The sequence below is a fragment of the Scyliorhinus canicula genome, chromosome 3 (assembly GCF_902713615.1).
Source record: "Scyliorhinus canicula chromosome 3, sScyCan1.1, whole genome shotgun sequence".
Taxonomy (NCBI): domain Eukaryota; kingdom Metazoa; phylum Chordata; class Chondrichthyes; order Carcharhiniformes; family Scyliorhinidae; genus Scyliorhinus; species Scyliorhinus canicula.
Window position 1 is genome coordinate 102,505,686 of NC_052148.1, and position 23,927 is coordinate 102,529,612.

The 23,927-nt window shown below is 44.3% G+C and overlaps 1 protein-coding gene across 2 annotated transcripts in view; it reads left to right on the plus strand.

Moving 5' to 3' along the window:
* The window catches only part of ipo11 (importin 11), a 712,587-nt gene that overhangs the window by 161,572 nt on the left and 527,088 nt on the right, over positions 1-23,927 (plus strand). For both annotated transcript variants that reach the window (XM_038791006.1, XM_038791005.1), the window contains exon 8: positions 21,161-21,209. In XM_038791006.1, coding sequence (XP_038646934.1) covers positions 21,161-21,209 — 49 coding nt within the window. The remainder of the gene's footprint in view (positions 1-21,160; positions 21,210-23,927) is intronic.

Sequence of the window (23,927 nt, forward strand, 5' to 3'; positions counted from 1 at the left end):
TATTGGAGGCCCACAGCTATTTTCATTGGTTTTCCAAAGTCTTGAAAGTAGATATGTTTATGTTGCTGCATGCATGTTCCTTTAAGTGTTGTGATAATGTTACAGCCACCTTCCCTGGCGAGGCCCACCCGCCTTCCCTGGCGAGGCCCACCAACCTTCCCTGGAGAGGCCCACCAGCCTTCCCTGGAGAGGCCCACCAGCCTTCCCTGGAGAGGCCCGCCCGCCTTCCCTGGAGAGGCCCGCCCGCCTTCCCCGGACAGGCCTGCCCGCCTTCCCCGGACAGGCCCGCCCGCCTTCCCCGGACAGGCCCGCCCGCCTTCCCCGGACAGGCCCGCCCGCCTTCCCCGGACAGGCCCGCCCGCCTTCCCCGGACAGGCCCGCCCGCCTTCCCCGGACAGGCCCGCCCGCCTTCCCCGGACAGGCCCGCCCGCCTTCCCCGGACAGGCCCGCCCGCCTTCCCCGGACAGGCCCGCCCGCCTTCCCCGGACAGGCCCGCCCGCCTTCCCCGGACAGGCCCGCCCGCCTTCCCCGGACAGGCCCGCCCGCCTTCCCCGGACAGGCCCGCCCGCCTTCCCCGGACAGGCCCGCCCGCCTTCCCCGGACCGGCCCGCCCGCCTTCCGGTGTGGGGTTGCCGAGGTCAGCCATAGTGGGTCGCGAAGGTCGGCTGGCTTGGGTCACCAACGACGGCTGGTTGACAAACGTGGGTCCTGAAAAAGAGAATTTGAAACACGCTGCCCTAAATCACACCTGAACTTGCCTTTCCCTGGTCGAGTTCTTGCCATTTAATTTGAAATAAATTGTCAGATTTACTTTTTTCATGAAATGTACAATTTTGTATACCCTTAAAAGCACCTCAGCTGACTTGCCCAGATTCCACTGATCTTTTCCTTATAGCTAATACAGTAGCTCTAAAATTGGGGATCATCCTTGAATTTCCTCCCTGCTCTGCTTGTAGTGCTTGAATGTCTTCCTTTGGTCTTGGTATTATATTGTCCTGGATTGTGCATCGAAAGTAAGAACGAGACTGCCAGCGTTCATTGTTGAGGGAGAAATTCGGCAGCAACTTATATATACAGTATACAGAATATACAGTTAAGCAGAGAAATCCGAATGTTGTGGTCCTTCACTGATTGTGTTATTAGTCTATGATTCTACCACTGCATTGATTGAGAGAATTTGGTCTCGTATTGAGCCTGTGTCTAGCTATTGGTTGACAAGTTATTCAGCTTCAGTCTGTTCCTGGTCGCAGGTTACATTCACAACTGCATATGGTCACCCACATCATTGAGCTGAAAATCCCATGTTATTGGGTTCCCAGGGTGGGGATGGTTCGGGGCAACATTATGTGTGTGTTAGCCCCTATTCGTGCACCGGACCTGGGGTACAATCTAACGTCCGCGCAGCGTCCGACTCAGTAAATCTCACTAGAGGCCTCTTGCGAGATTTGCCCGACTTGCTATGCCTTACAAGATCTAAAGAGATCTCGCGAGGCGTCACAATCTGGATCCCATCCATAAAATCCATTTGCTTTGGAGATCCCGCTCAGTCGCCGTTTAGCACTGGCCTCCCTAAACGTGGAGCGGGGGACCACTACTTGGGGTCTCTCCCAGGTGATTGGAGCCCCCCGGGTGGTCATCCTCTGGACAGGGTGGTACCCTGGCACTGCTGATGCTAATTGGGTATCCTGGCAGTGCCACCCTGCCACATCTTGCCCTTGCCGAGTATCGGGTCCAGGGGTGCAGTTCCCTTAAGAGATGGAGGGGGAGGGGGGTGGTGCTCGAGGACGCCCTAGTCGATAAATTGGGATGTCTGGGGGTTGAGTTGCGGTGTCAAGAGATTGGGGCGCTATTTAAAATTGATGCTCCGATCTCTCCCTGCACTGGCAAGCTGAGCCCCTCCGTGCAAGAAATGAAGGTAAGTGCGGTCTCAGCGGGACCTTCCTCGCCAAGGCCTGAAAAAAAGAACAGAGTACTGTTTAACAGGGGAGTTGTTCTTGGTGCTGCTAGCACCGGGAAACACCCCATTAAACATGGCTACAATGGGATTTTTTTTTCTTCCCCAGGGTTAGGGTTAGGGTATGGCTGTTCCGGGGAGATTTGCATACGTGCAGTGCGGTTAGCGTACGTTGAAGGTGGTTTGTGAAGGGGCTGTTCTCGAGTGACAGCTTTACCCAAAACACTACTTACGTAGTGTCTCCCACCCATCCTCCTCCTCTAACCAAAAAAAAAGTTCTGTCCGTCGAATTGCTAAACTGACAAGTTTTTAAAATTTATTTATTTTCGTTTTCAGTAGTTGGGAAGTTAGTTCAGTGGGAATGGAGGTTAGGGCAGTTGAATGTTCCTCCTGCAGAATGTGGGAAGAAAGGGTCACCTCGAGTGTCCCTGCTGACTACATCTGCAGGAAGTGCACCCAACTCCAGCTCCTCGAGAACCGCGTTGGGGACCTGGAGCTGGATGAACTTCGGATCATTCGGGAGGTGGAGGGGGTTATTGAGAGGAGTTATAGGGAGGTAGTCAGACCTCAGGTAAAAGAAGAAGGTAGAAGGGTTACCGTCAGGGGAACGAGAAGGAACCGGCAGAAAGTGCAGGGATCCCCTGTGGTCGTTCCCCTCAATAACAAGTATACCGTTTCAGATACTGTTTGGGGGGGATGACTTACCAGGGGTAAGCAATGGGGCACAGGTCTCTGGCAGAGTCTGTCTCTGTTGCTCAGAAGGGAAGGGAGAAGAGGAACAGAGCACTTGTCATTGGGGACTCCATAGTTAGAGGAACAGACAGGAGGTTGTGTGGGAACGAAAGAGACTCACGGTTGGTGTGTTGCCTCCCAGGTGCCAGGGTTCGTGATGTCTCTGATCGTGTTTTTGGGATCCTTAAGGGGGAGGGGGAGCAGCCCCAAGTCGTGGTCCACATAGGTACCAACGACATAGGTAGGAAGAGAGATGGGGATTTGAGACAGAAATTCAGGGAGCTAGGGTGGAAGCTGAGAGCTAGAACAAACAGAGTTGTTATCTCTGGGTTGTTACCCGTGCCACGTGCTAGCGAAGTGAGAAATAAGGAGAGAGAGGAGTTGAACACGTGGCTACAGGGATGGTGCAGGAGGGAGGGTTTTGGTTTCCTGGATAATTGGGGCTCATTCTGGGGTAGGTGGGACCTCTACAAACAGGATGGTCTTCACCTGAACCAGACGGGTACCAATATCCTGGGGGGGAGATTTGCTAATGCTCTTCGGAGGGGGGGGGGGTTAAACTAATTCAGCAGTTTTTGTGCAGTGTGTGCAGGAGGGTTTTCTGACACAGTATGTAGACAGGCCAACAAGGGGCGATGCCACATTGGATTTGGTACTGGGTAATGAACCCGGCCAGGTGTTAGATTTAGATGTAGGTGAGCACTTTGGTGATAGTGATCACAATTTGGTTATGTTTACTTTAGCGATGGGCAGGGATAGGTATATACCACAAGGCAAGAATTATAGCTGAGGGAAAGGCAATTATGATGCTATTTGGCAAGGTTTAGGATGTATAGGATGGGGAAGGAAACTGCAGGGGATGGGTACAATCGAAATGTGGAGCTTTTTCAAGGAACAGCTACTGCGTGTCCTTGATAAGTATGTACCTGTCAGGCAGGGAGGAAGTTGTCGAGCAAGGGAACCGTGGTTTACTAAGGAAGTTGAAGCACTTGTCAAGAGGAAGAAGAAGGCTTATGTTAGGATGAGACATGAAGGCTCAGTTAGGGCACTTGAGAGTTACAAGTTAGCCAGGAATGACCTAAAGGGAGAGTTAAGAAGAGCGAGGCGAGGACACGAAAAGTCGTTGGTGGATAGGATCAAGGAAAACCCTAAGGCTTTCTATAGGTATATCAGGAACAAAAGAATGACTAGAATAAGATTAGGGCCAATCAAGGATAGTAGTGGAAAGTTGTGTGTGGAATCAGAGGAGATAGGGGAAGTGTTAAATGGATATTTTTTGTCAGTGTTTACACTGGAGAAAGACAATGTTGTCGTGGAGAATATGCAGGTACAGTCGACCAGGCTAGATGGGATTGATGTTCACAAGGAGGAGGTGTTAGCAATTTTGGAAAGTGTAAAAATAGATAAGTCCCCTGGGCCAGATGGGATTTATCCTAGGATTCTCTGGGAAGCCAGGGAGGAGATTGCAGAGCATTTGTCCTTGATCTTTATGTCATCTTTGTCGACAGGAATAATGCCGGAAGACTGGAGGATAGCAAATGTTGTCCCCTTGTTCAAGAAGGGGAGTAGAGACAACCCTGGTAATTATAGACCAGTGAGCCGTACTTTGGTTGTGGGTAAAATGTTGGAAAAGGTTATAAGAGATAGGGTTTATAATCATCTTGAAAAGAACAAGTTGATTAGCGATACTCAACATGGTTTTGTGAAGGGTAGGTCATGCCTCACAAACCTTATTGAGTTTTTTGAGAAGGTGACCAAACAGGTGGATGAGGGTAAAGCGGTTGATGTGGTGTATATGGATTTCAGTAAGGCATTTGAAAAGGTTCCCCACGGTAGGCTATTGCAGAAAATACGGAAGTATGGAATTGAAGGTGATTTAGCGGTTTGGATCAGTAATTGGCTAGCTGAAAGAAGACAGAGGGTGGTGGTTGATGGCAAATGTTCATCCTGGAGTTCAGTTACTTGTGGTGTACCGCAAGGATCTGTTTTGGGGCCACTGCTGTTTGTCATTTTTATAAATGACCTGGAAGAGGGTGTAGAAGGATGGGTTAGTAAATTTGCAGATGACACGAAGGTTGGTGGAGTTGTGGATAGTGCTGAAGGATGTTATAGGTTACAGAGGGACATAGATAAGCTGCAGAGCTGGGCTGAGAGGTGGCAGATGGAGTTTAATGCGGAAAAGTGTGAGGTGGTTCACTTTGGAAGGAGTAACAGGAATGCAGAGTACTGGGCTAATGGCAAGATTCTTGGTAGTGTAGATGAACAGAGAGATCTCGGCATCCAGGTACATAAATCCCTGAAAGTTGCCACCCAGGTTAATAGGGCTGTTAAGAAGGCATATGGTGTGCTAGCCTTTATCAGTAGGGGGATTGAGTTTCGGAGCCACGAGGTCATGCTGCAGCTGTACAAAACTCTGGTGCGGCCGCATCTGGAGTACTGCGTGCAGTTCTGGTCACCACATTATAGGAAGGATGTGGAAGCTTTGGAAAGGGTTCAGAGGAGATTTACTAGGATGTTGACTGGTATGGAGGGAAGGTCTTACGAGGAAAGGCTCAGGGACTTGAGGTTGTTTTCGTTAGAGAGGAGAAGGCTGAGAGGTGACTTAATAGAGACATATAAGATAGTCAGAGGGTTAGATAGGGTGGACAGTGACAGTCTTTTTCCTCGGATGGTGATGATCAACATGAGGGGACATAGCTTTAAATTGAGGGGTGGTAGATATAGGACAGATGTCAGAGGCAGTTTCTTTACTCAGAGAGTAGTAGGGGTGTGGAACGCCCTGCTTGCAACAGTAGTAGACTCGCCAAATTTAAGGGCATTTAAGTGGTCACTGGATAGACATATGGATGAAAATGGAATAGTGTAGGTCAGATAGGCTTCAGATGGTTTCACGGGTCGGCGCAACATCGAGGGCCGAAGGGCCCGTACTGCGCTGTAATGTTCTATGTTCTAAATAACACCCTTGAGCTCCAGTCATCTCTGCTATCCCTGCCACCGAACAAAGAAAGATCTTGATCAGTCAGGACAGTATTTTAGCCGATGTTTAATGGCTGCCCCATATTAAAAGAACCCATACACTCGCATCTTCCACTCCCTCAAAATCAATTTCAGGACCTGGAACATCAGCTCCCATGGACAACCCCAGCAGCGATAGACCAGGATGCCAAATTGCTATTGTAGCCTGCGAACTCTGGCACTGGGACATCAACGTTGCTGCTCTGAATGAGACAGGCTGGGAAGGAGACGGCCAGCTCAAGGAACAAGGTGGTGGATACACCTTCTTCTGGAAAGGTAAATCAGAGGAAAAGAGCCAATTCCACGGAGTTGGCTTCACTATAAAAAATTAACTCGTTGATTGTCTCAGCGAGCCCCTTTGTGGGATAAATGAACGTCTCAGCCTTGACTTGTAATGTGTCCCAATGCAAGACCAGCTGATGTTCCTCGGTGATTTAAATGCCAGAGTTGGGAGGGACATAAAACTCTGGAAAGTCATGATTGGCAAGGAAAAGCTGACAGCAACGGAGTCCTCCTTCTGATGAAATGGTTATAACATGGTCTGATTATAAGGAATAGTCTATTTCGTCAGAGAGATAAACACAAAACTTCATGGGAACACTCTCATTGTGGTCATTCCCTTACCGAAGAACAGGCGCCGGAATGTGGTGACTAAGGGCTTTTCACAGTAACTTCATTGAAGCCTACTAGTGACAATAAGTGATTATTATTATTTATTATGGGCACCTATGTCAACATGTCATGGTCTGAACGAGACACCACAGGGATATTCTCCTCACCTGGGCCATGACAGGACCTGACCATTGCCTAATTCAGGCTTATATTTCCATCAACCTGGCCTAAAATAGCAGCAGCAAGAGAAGTGCTGACGCAGGCAAATCAACGTTGAAGGACTTGAAGGAAGTCCTATTCAGTCAGAGCCTCACAAGCAACCTGGCCATACTCAATGAGCAGGAACCACAATGTCCAGAGTGCCTTGTGCGCCCTTAATTATAGTCAGAACCTGCAAGGGTATTCCTGGAAACATCAAGACTGGTTTGCCGAGAACGATTAGGAGCTACTAAATCGACAGTGCAAGGTGCTCCTGAATTGGAAGCAATTTTGAGGGAAAGAAAGCATGGACAAATGAACGCCGTGGCACAACCAAAATCCTGCTATGTATAGAACAGAGCGCAAGAAATACAGCAATCGGCCACGACATGCGTGGATGCTTCATTGCAGTCAAGACCATTTTCGGCCCAAGCACCCAAGGACCTACCCCACTTGAGAGTTGAGGTGGAGTGGCATTTATCAAAGGCAGAGAAACTGCCCGTGCTTGTTGGAACTAGCACATTGAGGATCTCCTCGACTGAGACTCGGTGCTTGACATGAGTGCCCTCGACCACATTCCACAGCACGCTACCTGTCATTGCATCAGCACAATCCCAGCTCAACATGCAGTTGAACACACCACCCAGCAGCTAAAAACCAATGGTGCAGACGGAGACCCCACTAAAATACTAAAATACAATGGAGAAGTACTGCTTTGGCATGAATACATGATGTCATCTCCCTCATCTGGAAGGAGGAGAACATGCCAGGGGATCTCCGAGACACTGCAATCATGACCATCTTCAAAAAGTGAAAAAAGGCTGATTGGGGAAACAGTAGAAAGGTATCTCTTCTGTCCAAAACAGGGAAGGTCATTGCCAAAATCCTCCTCGATTGCCTTTCCCCTGTATCTCAAGAGCTCCCACTGGAGTCACAATGTGAATTTGATCCATCAAAAGGCATAGTGGACCAGATCTTCACAGCAAGACAAGTCCAAGAAAAATGCAGAGGGAAACCAGTCTCCATGACCTTCCTTGACTCTACAACAGCCTTCAACTCTCTATCATTTGGGAGGGAATGTGGAACGCTCTCCTCAAATATGGCTGCATGCAGAAATTTGACACCATACACAGCACAGTGACATGTAAACCGTGATCCTTGCCAATGGATCTTCAAGAGACCCGGTACAAGCACAAAATGGGGTTAAGCAAGGCTGTGGTATTGCCCCAATGCTCTTTTCTATCTTTCGCACAGCAACATTCAACTGTCCATTTCCATAAAGCTCCCCACCAGATTGGAGCTACTAAAAAAGATCGGCAGGAAAATAGTCGACCGTCACTACCTCCAGTACAGAAGCATTTATCACTGAGCTGCAGTATGCTGATGATACTTGCGTATGCACACTCGAGAGGATGAGCCCCAAACTGTTGTTGATGCAGTCATGGAGGCATATGAAAGAATGGGCCTTGGGCTAAACAACCGGAAGTCAATGTCCTCTAACACCCTGCTCCTGCAGCACAATATTGCCCCCGAATATCAAGATCCATTGAACAATATGGATCATTTCTCATACCATGGAAGCCTCCTCCCAGTGAAAGCAGATATCAGTCATGAAACTAAATGTGCCAGCATCGCCTTCAGCCAACTGAGGAAAAGAGTATTCAATGGCAAAGACCTGAAACCAGACACCAAGCTCATGTGTTCTGCACGGCTGCAGTGCTACCTGTCCTGTAAGCATCAGAGACGTGGACAATGTACAACACACACCATGAAACCCTGAAGGAATATCACCAGTGAAATTCTGCAAATTCAATGGCAGCAAAACACTGGAACTCATCGCTTCCAGTGTAAATTAAATTTTAACAGTCTGACGAGGCATAATTACTGACAGTTTCTCTGGAAGTGAAAAATTAATTTGAAAATTGTAATACTTTAAAGTTTAATTTGTATTGGAAAATGTAAAACTTTTCTTGCACTTTGTCTCTTACTTAGCTTAAACCCATCTTTCTTTGCTTCTCTTGGTCTCGTTTCTATACGCGTTTCAAATCTCATTTCAGGTCCTGCTTTAGATTTTGTGCTTGATTCTCAATGACTGTGGGGCTGGAATTCAGTGTGGGTGAGATTTCAAAATTATGGCTGCAGGGGTGAGTGGCAGAATGGGAAATGGAAAGCATGCTCGATGACAGTGTGCCTGTTTGATGGAGAATACCATTTTAAAATTTTAATTCGGGTAAACCTGAAAAACTTGTACATAATATTATACATTTGCTGGATTTGCTGTAGGGCCAATAACAGATCATTCCGTACATGAAAAGTAAATGCTCAATAGGGCAAACATTAAGTGTACAATGTAAATACATAGACTCCGGCATCGGGTGAAGCATACAGGAGTGTAGTAGTAAAATTGCATTCGCACCAACACTTCCTGTAAGGACCTGCGTGCTCTCTTTGGCAAGGCAGCAGCAACCCCCCAACATTGCTGTTACCTGTCTTTGCTGCTTTTCACCAGGTAGGCAACTTCATCTTCCTGGAGGTGCTAGGTCCTACTGATTGGGTGCTCAGCTCACCACCTGGCCAATTAGGCTATTCGAATTTCAAAGTAATACCACAAGGGTAACACAGCTGAAGTGTGGGCTTGAAATCTGGAATTCATCCAGGTTCCTGAACCTGCTTTGAAAATCTGGCCCTGAATCTCATTGAGCATTCTTCAATCTGAGTGGCACAGATGTCACAGATTACCTTTAGGATAGTGTTATTCTGTTTCACACAAAGATAGCAAATGTCCACTCTGAAACCTGCAATAAGCCTGTGGACAAATACCAGTATAGTGATTATTGTTCGTTTGCTGCTCACCATGACTTCTATTTACTGTCTTGGCTATATAGTTAAAATGGTATTGACTTATACCTCATCTCTAATAGGACAAAGTTCTGTGCATTACATCTGATATGTCTCCTTTGATTTTAATCAACTTATGTTTGTCTATTTCAGCACCATCATTGAGTTTTTGTGTGGATTATTTTTCTCCCAGTGTGTGGTATTTTTCATTTGCCCATATTAAATTTAATCTGCTGTCCAATTAATTGTGTTGAGACAGTTTATAATGTAATTTTTGAATTATTTCCCCTACTTCAACCAACGTTGCATATTATCTGCAAATTGGGCCTCTTAGTATAGATTTGTTTTGAGTCTAAATCAGCAATCTGAATTAAGAAGCATAGTGGGCCCAAAATCAGCCCCCATTACAGAGCAACTCCTCTAGTAAAGGGCAGTTGTTTTTGTCCCTGTAGCCAAATAGTTTCCTTAAACTGTGCCCACAATTTGCTTGGAATCTCACAGATTTCATTTCAACTTGTACGTAGCCTTTTTAAAAATAAAAGCCTTTTATTGAGATCTAATTTTTAAAAACACAATAATACAACAAAGTTACAAAATAATACAGCACCCAAAGGAAGGGAGGGGGGATAAAAAGATACAACTGAACGCGCATGAGCACAGTATGGAACAGGAGAACAACGTCATAATTGACTTAATTCCATAATTCAATGATCCAATCTTTCAATGATCTTTTCCCGGATTCCAGGCCACCCATACAGAGCAAGATTTGTCATACCCACCCTTCCAAAAACAAAAGAAAATGCCCGGAAACCCTAAATGCATACTGCATAACGCAACAAAGCCCCAAACCCTGCCCCAAGGCAGAACCACAATTATAACTAAAGAGGAGGAAGAGAGGAGCGGCAGTAGTAACAGTATCTTCAAATATATTATTATTGTAAAGATATTTTCAAGTTTATACCAGATAGTTAATTCCACTATTTTACATGGGATTGAACTAAGATAAATGGGTTCCTTATTACCTGTGTCTGCCTTTTTGAACATAGGAACTGTGTTAGCATGTTTACAATCTACTGGTACCCAGTTTGTAAAAGCTCTCTTATAGTTATCAATACCTTGTGGTCTCTTTTGAGCATTTTGGGACAAATGCCAGTTATCTTGAGAATTTATTGTTTTGGGACTTCTAATCATTACCATCATTTCTGCTCAATAACCATGACTTCTATTTACTGTCATTGGCTACATCACATTCCCCTTGGCAATACTTAAAAATAACACATTCAGAATTTTTATTGGCCGTTGTGCATTATGTCTTCAATCACTTTGTATTTTTTAATAGGTTTCACCGCTTCACTCTTTCATAATGGAAATACTTACTCTCCGATGCAATGCATGCTTTTTTCTAGTTCTTTCTTTGCCCCTTAAACATGAACCTGCACCATCCAATGAGTCCTATTCCTTCTTTGCAGGAAGTTTAGAAATGTTTTTTCTTATTTATATTACTCTCTTTAAGCCACATCTATTTACTCTAAATGTCTTGGTTTAGGAATATATTTGATCAACATGCTTATCCTAATGCTGTTAAAGATGTTTCCTGTGATATTATCTGAATTGTTGACTAGCCTTTCCGAATCTTAAGTTGCTATTTTGTTTCAAATGAGCTTGTTTTAATGTTTTCTACTTGGTTTCTGATATAAATAACCCCAGTTAAACTTGATCAATCTGTGGTTGCAGTTTCCCAGAACGGTATCAACACAAGCTTGGATTCCCTGATGCAAAAGGCCATATTCTGATTTTGGGCTGCTTGGGTGGTTATTTGTATTAGTTTGATTCAGGTGACCTATTTAAATGACTTGCTTTCCTATTTTTCACACAGTGTACTGTCTCAGGCTGATCTGCATCTTTTATTTCAGACATTTTAAACCATAGTGGTTTAACTACTTTTCTGCTTCCCACTGGAGCATTTCTGTCGTTTTCTGAATATGTTTCACACATCACCTTCCTTTCAGTCAACTTTGTCTGAATATAATCTTAATTTCCATTTTCTAGGTTCACCTAAGATCCTGATGTTTCATATTATGTCATTTCCTAGTGCCATGCTCCCCACCTATCCTCCTGATCCAGATTTTTTCAATTCCTCTGGCATAAACACATCATAACATCATAAACTTGCAGGTTGAGTCCGTAATTAAGAAAGCAAATGTAATGTTGTCATTTATCTCAAGAGGCTTGGAATATAAAAGCAGGGATGTACTTCTGAGGCTTTATAAAGCACTAGTTAGGCCCCATTTAGAATACTGTGAGCAATTTTGGGCCCCATACCTCAGGAAGGACATACTGGCACTGGAGCGGGTCCAGCGGAGATTCACACGGATGATCCCAGGAATGGTAGGCCTAACATACGATGAACGTCTGAGGATCGTGGGATTATATTCATTGGAGTTTAGGAGGTTGAGGGGAGATCTAATAGAAACGTACAAGATAATGAATGGCTTGGATAGGATGGACGTAGGGAAGTTGTTTCCATTAGCAGGGGAGACTAGGACGCGGGGGCACAGCCTTAGAATAAAAGGGAGTCACTTTAGAACAGAGATGAGGAGAAATTTCTTCAGCCAGAGAGTGGTAGGTCTGTGGAATTCATTGCCACAGAGGGCGGTGGAGGCCGGGACATTGAGTGTCTTTAAGACAGAAATTGATAAATTCTTGATTTCTCGAGGAATTAAGGGCTATGGGGAGAGAGCGGGTAAATGGAGTTGAAATCAACCATGATTGAATGGTGGAGTGGACTCGATGGGCCGAATGGCCTTACTTCCACTCCTATGTCTTATGGTCTTATAACCTGGGTGGCCTATTGTCATAATTCAAGTATCTCTGATTTTGCACTTGTGGTCAGGCATATTTTATCCTCACATTGATTCTCTAGTTATTCAGCTGATGAGGATATGAAATGGTAGAAATATCATTCATATTCCAAATTCAGGAAAGTGAATATAAAATTGCGTTAAAAAATGAAATGGTTTGTGTAAAGGGCAGAGAAACGAAAATGAGTTATTTCAGGAAGCTGACCAATTATCTCGTCAGCCTGTGTCATTTGCTACTGTTCCACGTGGAATTTGACTTAAGTCTTTGCCAAAAGAGCTTTGAAGTTTAATATGTCTCCTTTGCACTGATGCCAGACCAACTTCTGTATCGGTTCTTCAATGACTCAGACCATTACAATGCAGTTGTCTGTAATGTTGTGTGGTAGTTTATTGCCAAGGCTTCGTGCTTCCCTTGGTAGCATCAATGTTAACTGAGTTGACTGATTTCTAAAGATATCTGCTAGACTGAACCTAAAGTAGGTCGGGAGACAATCAACACTAGAACAGCCTATTTAATATCATCCTCATCAGTCCAGCTGTTGGGTATGCATTTATCCATGCCAACATCGGGAGATTTAACCAATGCATACATAATCCTTGTGGAGTCGAAGTCCCATCCCTCATACTAAAAATACGTTCCGTTATAAGTTCATAAGATATAGGAGCAGAATTAGGCCACTTGACCCATGGAGCCTGCTCCACCATTAGATCATGGCTGATTTCATCCTGACCTTAACTCCACTGTCCTGCCCGTTCTCCATAACCCTTCAACCCATTACTTATTTAAAATCTGTCTAACTCCTCTTAAATTTAGTCATTGTCCCTGCATCGACCGCACTCTGGGGTAGCAAATTCCACAGATTCACAATCCTTTGGGAGAAGTATTTTCTCCTCGACTCCTTTTTAAATTTGCTACTTATCCTAAGACTATGACCTCTCGTTCTGGAATACCCCACAAGAGGAAGCATTTGCTCCCGTCTACTTTATCCATTTCTTTTTCATCTCAGATACCTCAGTTTGATTTTCCCTCGTTCTTTTAAACTCTAGAGAGTATAGGTCTAAATTGTTCAATCTCTCACCATAAGACAAACCCCTCACCTCTGGAATCAATCAAATGAATCTCCTTGAATTGGTCAAGCTAAATTTCCCCTTAGTGCCCAAACATTTAAGTGGGGTTTCGGGAATGGGGCAGGGGAGTACGCCCAGGTAGGGTACTCTTTCAGAGAATCGGTGCAGACTCGATGATCCGAATGGCCTCCTTCTGTACTGTAGGAACTCTATGATTCTAAGAGACGTGGTTGAGAGAGGGGTAGGATTTGGCAGCAGGATATAGGATCTTCAGGCAAGATAAGGAAAGAGGTAAAAGAGAAGGGCGTGTCGCAGTTTTGATCAGGAAATCAATTACAGCAGTAAGGAGGGACAACATCGTAGAAGGCTCTTCAAATGGAACCTTATGGGTAGAAATGAAAACCAAAAAGCAGCAATAACACTGCTGGGAGTGCTCTATAGGCCCACTAACAATCTGAGAGAAATAGAACAGCAGATAGGAAAGGACAGACAGAAAGGAAAAGGCGTTGGAGTTACATTGTTGACTAAAGAAGATATTGGTACAATATTGAGAAAAGATATTAGCTGAGATGATATGGAATCTGTATGTGTTGAGTTAAGAAACACCGAGGGGCAAAAAACCATTTGTGAGGGTGGTACACAGACCAAGCTGTAATGGTAATGTTGAAAAGAAATCAGAGATACATGTGATAAAGGAACATCTGTGATTCTGGGTGACTTCAATCTGCATATAGAATGGCTGAGTCAAATTAGCCACAGTACAAAAGAGGAGGAATTTCTGGAGTGTATACGGGATGGTTTTCTGGACCAGTATGTTGAGGAACCAGCAAGGGAAATGGCCATCTTGAACTGGGTATTGCACAATGTGAAAGGATTAGTTGGCAATCTAGTTGTGAGAGAACCCTTGGGGATGAGTGACCATAATATGATTGAATTATTTATCAAGGTGAATAGTGAGGTAGTTGATTCTGAGACCAGGGTCCTGAATCTCAGTTAAGATAACTATGATGGTATGACGAATGAGTTGGCTTTGATGGACTGGGAAATATTACTGAAAGGAAGGACAGTGGACAGGCAATGGGGAGGAATGCAAGGAACCAATAGGTGAACTCAAAAGTTGTTTGTTCCTATTTGGCGCAAGAATGGAAAGGGAACTGTGGCCAAACCATAGATTAAAGGGAAATTAGAGGTAGTATTAGATTCCGAGAAGAAGCATACAAATTGACAAAATAGCCATAGACCTGAGGATTGGGAGCAGTTTAAAATCCAGCAATGGTGGACAAGGGATTGATTAAGAAGTGAAAAATAGATTATGAAAGTAAGCTAGCGGGGAATCTAAAAGCTGACTCTAAAAATTTCTATAGGTCTGTAAAGAGGAAAAGATTAATAAAAACGAATGTCGGCCCCTTACAGTCAGAAACGGGACAATTCATAATGGGGAACAAAGAAATGGCTGAGAAAGGTAGAAAGTCCTACAAGAGAGGGGACGGCCTTGGACTTAATTTTAGGTAACAAAGCCAGTCAAAGTGGTTGAATAATCAGTGGGGGAGCATTTTGCAGACAGTGATCATAGCTCCCACTAGATTCAAGATTGTTGTGGAAAAAGTCAAGGATGGGCCTGAAATCCAAGTTGGAAACTGGGGGAAAGCTGATTTTAATAAGATCAGCTGTGATTTGGCCAGAGTGCACCGAGGGCAACTATTTTTAGATAAATCTGTGACAGAACAGTGGGGCGCATTCAAGAAGGAAATTGGGAGAGTGCTGGGCCAACATGTTCCAATCAAGAAAAAGGGTGGGACCAACAAAATCAGTGAATAATAATAATTATTGTCACAAGTAAGCTTCAATGAAGTTACTGTGAAAGCCCCTCGTCGGCACATTCCGGTGCCTATTCGGGAATTGAACCTGCGCTGCTGGCATTGTTCTGCATTGCAAGTCAGCTATTTAGCCCACTGTGCTGAACCAGTACATATGAACTGTGGATATCAAGGAATTTACAGCATTGGATCAGGAGAAAAAGGGGGGCTAATGGCAGATATCGAGGGTTCAAAACAGCAGAAGCCTGAGAGTTGTGTAGAATGTGCCAGATAAATTTAAAAAGGAAATTAGGAGAGCAAAAAAGGGCCATGAAAGGATACTGGCAGATAAAATAAAGGAAACTCCTAAGTTGTTTTGCAAGTGCATTAAGGGAAAAAGTATAACTAGGGAAAGAGTAGGACCCATTAAGGACCACAGTGGTAATTTGTGGTGGAGCTGGAGGATATAGGAGGGTTCAAAATTAATATTTTTTGTTATTGCTCACCTGTGAGGGGGAAGGTGTGGGTATAGAAATCAGGGCGAAGGACTGTAATAAAATTAAAAAGATTAACATAGATAGCCAAGAGGTTCTGATTGGTCTGGCAGGCTTTGAAGTAGACAAGGCTCCAGGGCCAAATGAAATTTATCCCAGGCTGTTGTGTGAGGCAAGGGAGGAAATAGCAGGGGTGCTGGCTATTTTTTATTCCTCTCAGGCCACAGGAGAGGTGCTAGAGGACTGTAGGATAGCCAATGTAGGGCAGCATGTGCCCTACGGCGCTGAGGACCCGTGTTCGAATTCCGGCCCTGGGTCACTGTCCATGTGGAGTTTGCACATTCTCCCCGTGTCTGCATGGGTTTCACTATCACAACCCAACGATGTGTATGTTAGGTGGACTGGTCACACTAAATTGCCGATTAATTGGAAAAAAAAATTGGATACTCTAAACTTATAAACAAAAAAAAAAGTTTAGCCAATATGGTACCATTATTCAAGGATGGAGGAAGGGATAAATCAGGAAACTACCGACCAGTCAGTCTCACCTCAGTAGTGGGGAAACTATTGAAGAAATTCTGAGAGACTGAATTAATCTGCATTTGGGGAGGCAGGGATTAATCAAGAACAGTCAGCGTGGTTTTAAAGGGAAGTCATATATCTGACGAACTTTATTGAATTTTCTGAAGAGGTGACCAAGTGTGTAGGTGAGGGCAGTGCATTTAATGTAATCGACTTGGACTGCAGCAAGGCGTTTGATAAAGTCCCACATGGGAGACTGATAGCTAAGGTAAGAGCCCATGGGATCCAAGGAAAGTGGTAAATTGGACTCAGAATTGGCTGTGGAAAGGAAGCAGAGGGTGATGAACGAGGGGCTTTTTTCTGACTGGAAGCTCTCGTCAATGGGGTCCTGCAGGGATCAGTGCTGGGCCCTTGCTGTTTGATGTTTATATAAATGATTTGCACTTGAATGTAGGAGAGTTGATCAGTCAGTTTGCAGACGATACGTAAATTGGTGGGTGGTAAATAGTGAAGAGGATAGCCTTTGATTACAGGAGGATATAGACGGCTGGTCAGTTGGGTTGATCAGCGGCAAATGGAATTCAATCCAGATAAGTGTGAGGTGATGCTCTTGGGCACGACACACAAGGCAAGGGAATACAGGATCCTGGAAAGCACCAAGGGTTAGAGGACCTTGGTGTGCTTGTGCACGGTCCGTTAAAGTAGCAGGGTAAGTGGGTAGAGTGGTTAAGAAAGCATAAGGTATACTTGCATTTATTAGCCAAGGCATAAACGTTTTCGGAACAAGGATGTCATGTTGTAACTAGGGTATTTTCACAGTAATTTAATTGTAGTGTTAATATAAGCCTACTTGTGACAACAATAAAGATTATTATATTATAACTATAAAACGTTGGGGTTAGGTCACAGCTAGAGTATTGTGTGCAGTCCTGTAATGTGCATTACAGGGCAGATGTGATAGCACTGGAAAGGGTGCAGAGGAGATTTAAGACCATAAGACCATAAGACATAGGAGCGGAAGTAAGGCCATTCGGCCCATCGAGTCCACTCCACCATTCAATCATGGTTGATTTCAACTCCATTAACCCGCTCTCGCCCCATAGCCCTTAATTCCTCGAGAAATCAAGAATTTATCAATTTCTGTCTTAAAGACACTCAATGTCCCGGCCTCCACCGCCCTCTGTGGCAATGAATTCCACAGACCTACCACTCTCTGGCTGAAGAAATTTCTCCTCATCTCTGTTCTAAAGTGACTCCCTTTTATTCTAAGGCTGTGCCCCCGGGTCCTAGTCTCCCCTGCTAATGGAAACAACTTCCCTACGTCCATCCTATCCAAGCCATTCATTATCTTGTAAGTTTCTATTAGATCTCCCCTCAACCTCCTAAACTCCAATGAATATAATCCCACGATCCTCAGACGTTCATCGTATGTTAGGCCTACCATTCCTGGGATCATCCGTGTGAATCTCCGCTGGACCCGCTCCAGTGCCAGTATGTCCTTCCTGAGGTGTGGGGCCCAAAATTGCTCACAGTATTCTAAATGGGGAGGATTTAGCAGGATTTAGCAGGATTTTGCCCGGGCTGGTGAGTTTTAATTATGAAAAGAAATTGGATAGACTGGGGTTGTTTTCCTTGGAGCAGAGGAGACTGCTCCAGAGACTGAATCAGAGGTCACTCATGATTGTGATGTATAAAATCATGAGTGGCATGGATAGAGTAGGCAGGAAGAAACTTTTCCCCGTGGTGGAAAGAATATATGACCAGTGGGCGTCGATTTAAGATGAGGGTCAGGTTGTTTAGAGGGCATATGAGGAAAAGCCTTTTTACCCAGAGGGTGGTGGGAGTTTGGAACTCACTGCTAGAAAGGGTGGTGGAGGCAGAGAACCTCATTACATTTAAGAAGTATTTAGATGTGCACTTGTGATGCCAGGGTATATACAAGTGCTGGAAAATGGGATTCAAACACTTAGGTGGTTGTTTTTCACCAGCGCGGACATGATGGTCTGAAGGTTCTTTTCTGTGCTGTCGATCTCGATAACTCCATGTCCCTAGATAAGTGTTTAAAGTGGCTATAAAGTGTTGGGAGCATGGCTGGCCAGTGCTATCAGGACTATTATTCCTGTGGAATCTTCTGATCAACTGCACCTTGGGATCGAGGATAACTTGCTTCCACTGGAAGTCTCTTGTTATACTTGAGTTCCGACTGGAACAATTGCTTCGTGAATCTGGGATGGGATTCTCCAACCCCCCGCCGGGTTGGAGAATCGTCGGGCGCCGGCGTCAATCCCGCCGTGTCCTGAATTCTCCGGCACCAGGGATTGGGTGGGGGCGGGAATCGCTCTGCGCCGGTCTGTGTGCCCCCCCCCCCCCCGGCGATTCACCGGCCCGTAATGGGCCAATGTCCCGCCGCTGTCGTGCCTTTCCCGCCGGTGTGGATCAAACCACCTACCTTATCGGCGGGACCAGGTGGCGCGGGCGGGCTCTGGGGTATGGGGGGGCGCGGGGCGATCTGGCCCCAGGGTGTGCCCCCACGGTGGCCTGGCCCGTGATCAGGGCCCACCGATGGGCGGGTGGGCCTGTGCCGTGGTGGCACTCTTTTCCTTCCGCCTTCGCCATAGTTTTCTCCATGGCGGAGGCGGAAATGAACCCTCCTCTGCGCATGCGCAGGGATGACGTCAGCAGCCGCTGATGCTCCGGCGCATGCGTGGACTTCCGCTGGCCGGCGAAGTCCCTTCGGCCCCGGCTGGCGTGGCGCCAAAGGCGGTTCCCGCCAGCCGGCGGCGCGCCAACCACTCCGGTGCGGGCCTAGCCCCTCAATGTTGGGGCTGGCCCCTAAAGGTGCGGAGACTTCTGCACCTTTGGGGCGGCCCGACACCGGAGTGGTTCACGCCACTCCATCACGCCGGGACCCCCCGTCCTGCCGAGTAGGGGAGAATCTCGGCCCTGGTGTCAGGCACACAAACAGCATGTTCTGCACAGCAGATTTGGTTTTGAGTGAGGAGCGCCTTGAGGCTGGGCAAGTTTGATTGGGAGAGGTTCTCCTGTCCTGCCATCGGATTTCAATGCTGTTGTTAAGGCACCACCCTGTGACACTGCTGCAATACTTAGTAAAGCTTGCTGTAGGTTGTCCATGTCTCTGAAGCATGTAGAAAAACAGAGATCATTGTCTCCTTGTAAACCAGGAGAGATAGGGGTGGCACAGTGGTTGACACTGATGCCGGCCCAGAGACCCGGGTTCTATTTCGGCGTTGAGTGACTGTATGGAGTTGGCGCATTCTCCCCATGTCTGCGTCAGTTTCGTCTGGTTTCTTCCCACAGCCCAAAAATGTGCAGGTTAGGTGGATTAACCATGGTCAATGTGGGGAAGAGGCCTAGAGGGAGTGCTTTTTTGGAGGGTCAATGCAAACTCGATGAGCCAAATGGCCTCCATCTGCACTAAGGATTCTCTGGATTCCATAAAGCAATTTGGTATGGTGGGTCAAATTTCTTCTTCTCCCATTGTAATTTGTGTATAATTGTACTACATGGTCATGGTGCCATGCAACAGTAGTGCAGAAGAATATATTGCTCAAATTAGACACTTAAGTTACTGATTGAATAGCCAATTCACTAAAACTGAATTCTGAGTAGCAGAAAACATCCATTAGGAACAAGTGGCCAGCAGAAATTCCAACTGCCACCCTCACCACGGCATGATGTCCACATTCCCTCTTTCCTTCAAACACTTTCCTTCAAAATTGATGCTGATTGAATCTAGTATTGGATTCCAAGGCCTTGCAACACTAAAGAAACAGAGAGGTTTCTCTCGCTTTCACTTTCAAATCACTAGCACTTTGTCTAATATCTACTTCACCTCTTTTGTGATGCCTCTGCTGCTTTTGTTTCTAACTATTCTGTGTCATTCTGTCATAATTTTCAAGTGTCAAATCAGTCCATAATCTGTCCATGCCTGACAAAAATGGTCTTCAATTTTTAAAGCTTTCCTTTTGGGCTTGTATTCCATGTTCTGTTTTTTGCTGTATGGTGGAACCTAAAACTGCACGTGGTAAACAAATTTCATCAAGTGAAAGTTTTATATGGATTCATCATCACATCTCATTTTGAAATGTCTACACCTCATCATGAAACTCAGTATTCTGTTAGCGTTTTATGTCAGTTAAAATTTTTTTTTAGAGTACCCAATTCATATTTTTTCAATGAAGGGGCAATTTATAATAGCAATCTGCCTAGCCTGCACATCTTTGGGTTGTGGGGGTGAAACCCACGCAAACACGGGGGAATGTACAAACTCCACACGGACAGTGACCCAGAGATGTCACTTTTATTTTAAGTGCAGCTTTTATTGCTTCCTGAACTTGGGTCCCCAAGTTTCTCTGCTGTTCCACATTACTTTGCCTCTTTTAATGTTTAATTATTTCATTTTTTTAAGCTAAACTGTACTACTTTACATTTCCTGACATTACGAGTTTCATTTGCCACTTTTTTTTCCCCATTCCAAACTCTTATCAATTACCTCCTTGGTTCTTGCAGCCTCCTTGGTTCTCTGGACTAGACGCACGGTTTGTAATGAGTGTGATATGTCTCATTGAGGAGTTAAATTTTTGTTTTCGATGCCTGATTGCATGAGAAAAGTATGCTTCGCAACTATTTTAGCCGCAATTCTAAACACTGAAACGAGTTCGAGTTAATCAGTTCCTCAGGGAATTCCGCAATTCTTGGTATTCGGATAAATAAATAAATTCCGAATCTGTGCCCTTATCCCAGAAGACAGACCAATTTCCATTAAAAAAAATTACCCTTCATTTCTGAAATTTTAAGATTGATTAATTTACATTTCATAGAATTTGAAAAAAATTCAGAAGTTTGGTGAACCTTTCTATTGACTGCCTAATAAATATGGTTTTGAAAACTTTGATGAAAGTGGACATTAATATTTCAAAACTGTTCACTAATGTTAATAGGATCTGTGTTTGTCATTGCTAGCCTGTTACATTTGTTATTTATTAGTACTCTAATTGTTTACCCTTGTCATTCTTATCCAACAAACTCTCCTCCTTTTTCTTTATTTAGGAATTTCTGAACGCGGTTTTTGAGAGGTTAAAACAGTTTCTGGAATGTCGTAAGTACATTTATGGCTAATAGCAGTAAGTTTAAGATTTGTTACATGGAATTTTATTTTTCATGTTGTTTGCTGTGAACCCTCACATGGATATGCACAAGAAATACTGATTTAATTATTTATGGAAATTTAAAGCTGTTGACCAACTGTTGTTGACAAACCTCATTTGTTTTAGGCTAAAATTTTACACTAATGTCTTCAGATGGGTCATTTGTGAGTGCAAGTCATAATGGCACAGAAGTAAGTAATTTGGCACAGAGTTCACGCCAACTGTCTGTTAGAGTAGTCTAGTCAGTCCTATTGCTCCACTCCATCCCCATAGCCCTGCAAGCTTATTTCCTTCAAGCAGCTATCCAATTTCCTTTTGAAATCATTGATTGTCTCTGCGTCGATCATCCTTATAAGCAGTGAGTTCGAGGTGGTTACCACTCAGTGCATAAAAAGAGTTCTTCCTCATGTCCCCCTGAATCTTTTGCACATGACCTTTAATCTGTGTCCCCTCGTCCTTGTACTATCAGCAAATGGGAACAGCTTTTCTTTGAATACCTTATGTAAGTGTGTCGTCATCTTGTACAGCTTTATCAGATCTCCCCTCAGGGGTTTGTTGCTTCACGGAGCTGCATGATACATCTGTATTGTACAATGTAGTTTGTATGCTGTGTAAACTTGAACTTATTCAAAGTTCTACAGCTTGTATCCGAGCTTGCACCAAGCCCTATTCACCCAGCATCTATGTTGACCTGTGCTGGCTTCCAGTCCAGCAAAACTTAAAAACTTATATCTTAAATTCTCATCTCTGCTTGCGAATGCCTCCATGAACCCTTGCTCCTCATTATGTCTGTAACTGGTACCGGCCTCACAACCAGTGTTTTCCCTCATTTTCTTTAATTGCATATGGCCTATCAACATAAATGTATGGGCTGTTTAAATTGTATTGTGACTGTGCATGCACAGAAACTTAAAGGGCGAACTTATACTCAACCGGGGAAATTTCTAGGTTGCTGCACAGCCTTGCTGCTCTGCATGAGCGCAACGTAGAGTGAAAATTGACTACACTCCTCCAACATTTCTGCAATTCTGGCTTTTTGCACAGCCCTAATTTTAATTGCTCCAGCATTGGTGGGTGTGTCTGCAGCTACCTCACTAAATCTCACTCCCTCTCTATCCCATTTTGGTCTTTTAAGATATTCTTAAATCCTAGCTCTCGTTACGATCCCTATTGATGTTATATCTGGATGGGAAGAGCCCTAGTGTAGTTTTTTTTAATAAAACATGGTGGACAGAGTCACAGGACTCCTAATTAGTTTTAACAGTAAGAAAAGAACATTTATTAAACATAAAAAGTTGGATTATTATTCAATACTCTTTTCCTCCCCCTTTATCTTAACAAATATATACAAATTTAAAGACTAACAAAGATTGCAAAGTACATATTTAGCTACAATAGCCTCTTGAACACAAAATGCCACTTTTAAACACACACGAGACTGTGGTCAATTACACCCACTTTGCACTGAACCCAAGTTAGTGTCTGCGGATTTCTCCTCAGAATCCCCTCAGATGATGAAACCATGAGAGTTTCCAAACTCCACTCTCAAAAGCATGCTGAAAAATCTTCTTTCATAATATGTTCACTTAGTGGTTTGCATTCCAAAATCCAGTCCAGGTTTTACAACTGTCACTTTAAAACAAAACTTTTTCACTGTTAACAGGGAATCCATCCAGGGTTTTACACCAATCCACTTCAGATTTCCTTTGCCGTAACTGCTTTACAGAAGCCATGAGATCCAGCCACCGATTTCCACAGTTATTTCAACTCATGTTTCACAAACTGTAGTAAAATCTCACAAACCTAAAAATCCCTTCAGGTATTTTTCTGATGTCTCCGCCTTCTTCACAGCTCTGTCTGTCTTTACTAAACAGTGCTCTGTTCCAGTGCCTTTAACCTCCGACTTCTTGGAAATCTCTCCTCATTTCTCCAGTTTCCGTAACTAGCTGCTTTTCGGATCTCTGCACTTGTTTTCTTAACTATTACTTCTCTTTTAGCAAAGCTGAGAGATGCTCCCTCTCTAGCCTTCTAAACCCACTGCTCCTAACAGACCTGTGAGAGCTGCCTTCTATCTTACTACCTATCTCCAACTGCAAACCAATTAGCTGAACTAAAACTTAAAACATTCAGTACCGTACAAGGCCCCAGTTGCTCAGCAACATCCACATGCTTATGCCTTTTTAAATTCTTCACGCTGTAGCCTTCTCTAAGCACAATAGAAACTCAGTTGGAACTTATCCAACCCCTTCAAATACAAACAGCTTTGTCCAGCATGAATCCAACTGTAGGTTTTGCCCTTCTAGACTCAGAAACATTAAGTTAAACCCAATTATTTTTATTTGTAATGTTTACCAATACAAATATAAATCCCTTTAAATTACCTTTGTTTGACGAACACTCTAAACAAATAGTCACTCATCTAATATCTGCTATGTATCTTGTTGCTGAATTTTGGTTGATAATGCTTCCATGATGCACCTGGAGATGTTTTACTATGGTGAAGATGCGATACAACTGCAAGCTGTTTCTATCCTGCAACAGGATTCGTTGAAATGGAAATGCTTTTGAGAGAATTGATATTTCTGAGTAACAAAACCATAAATGGCATAAATTATATACAAAGTATTTAACAGGAAAAATCAGCCTTTTACCGTAGGATTTGTAATCGT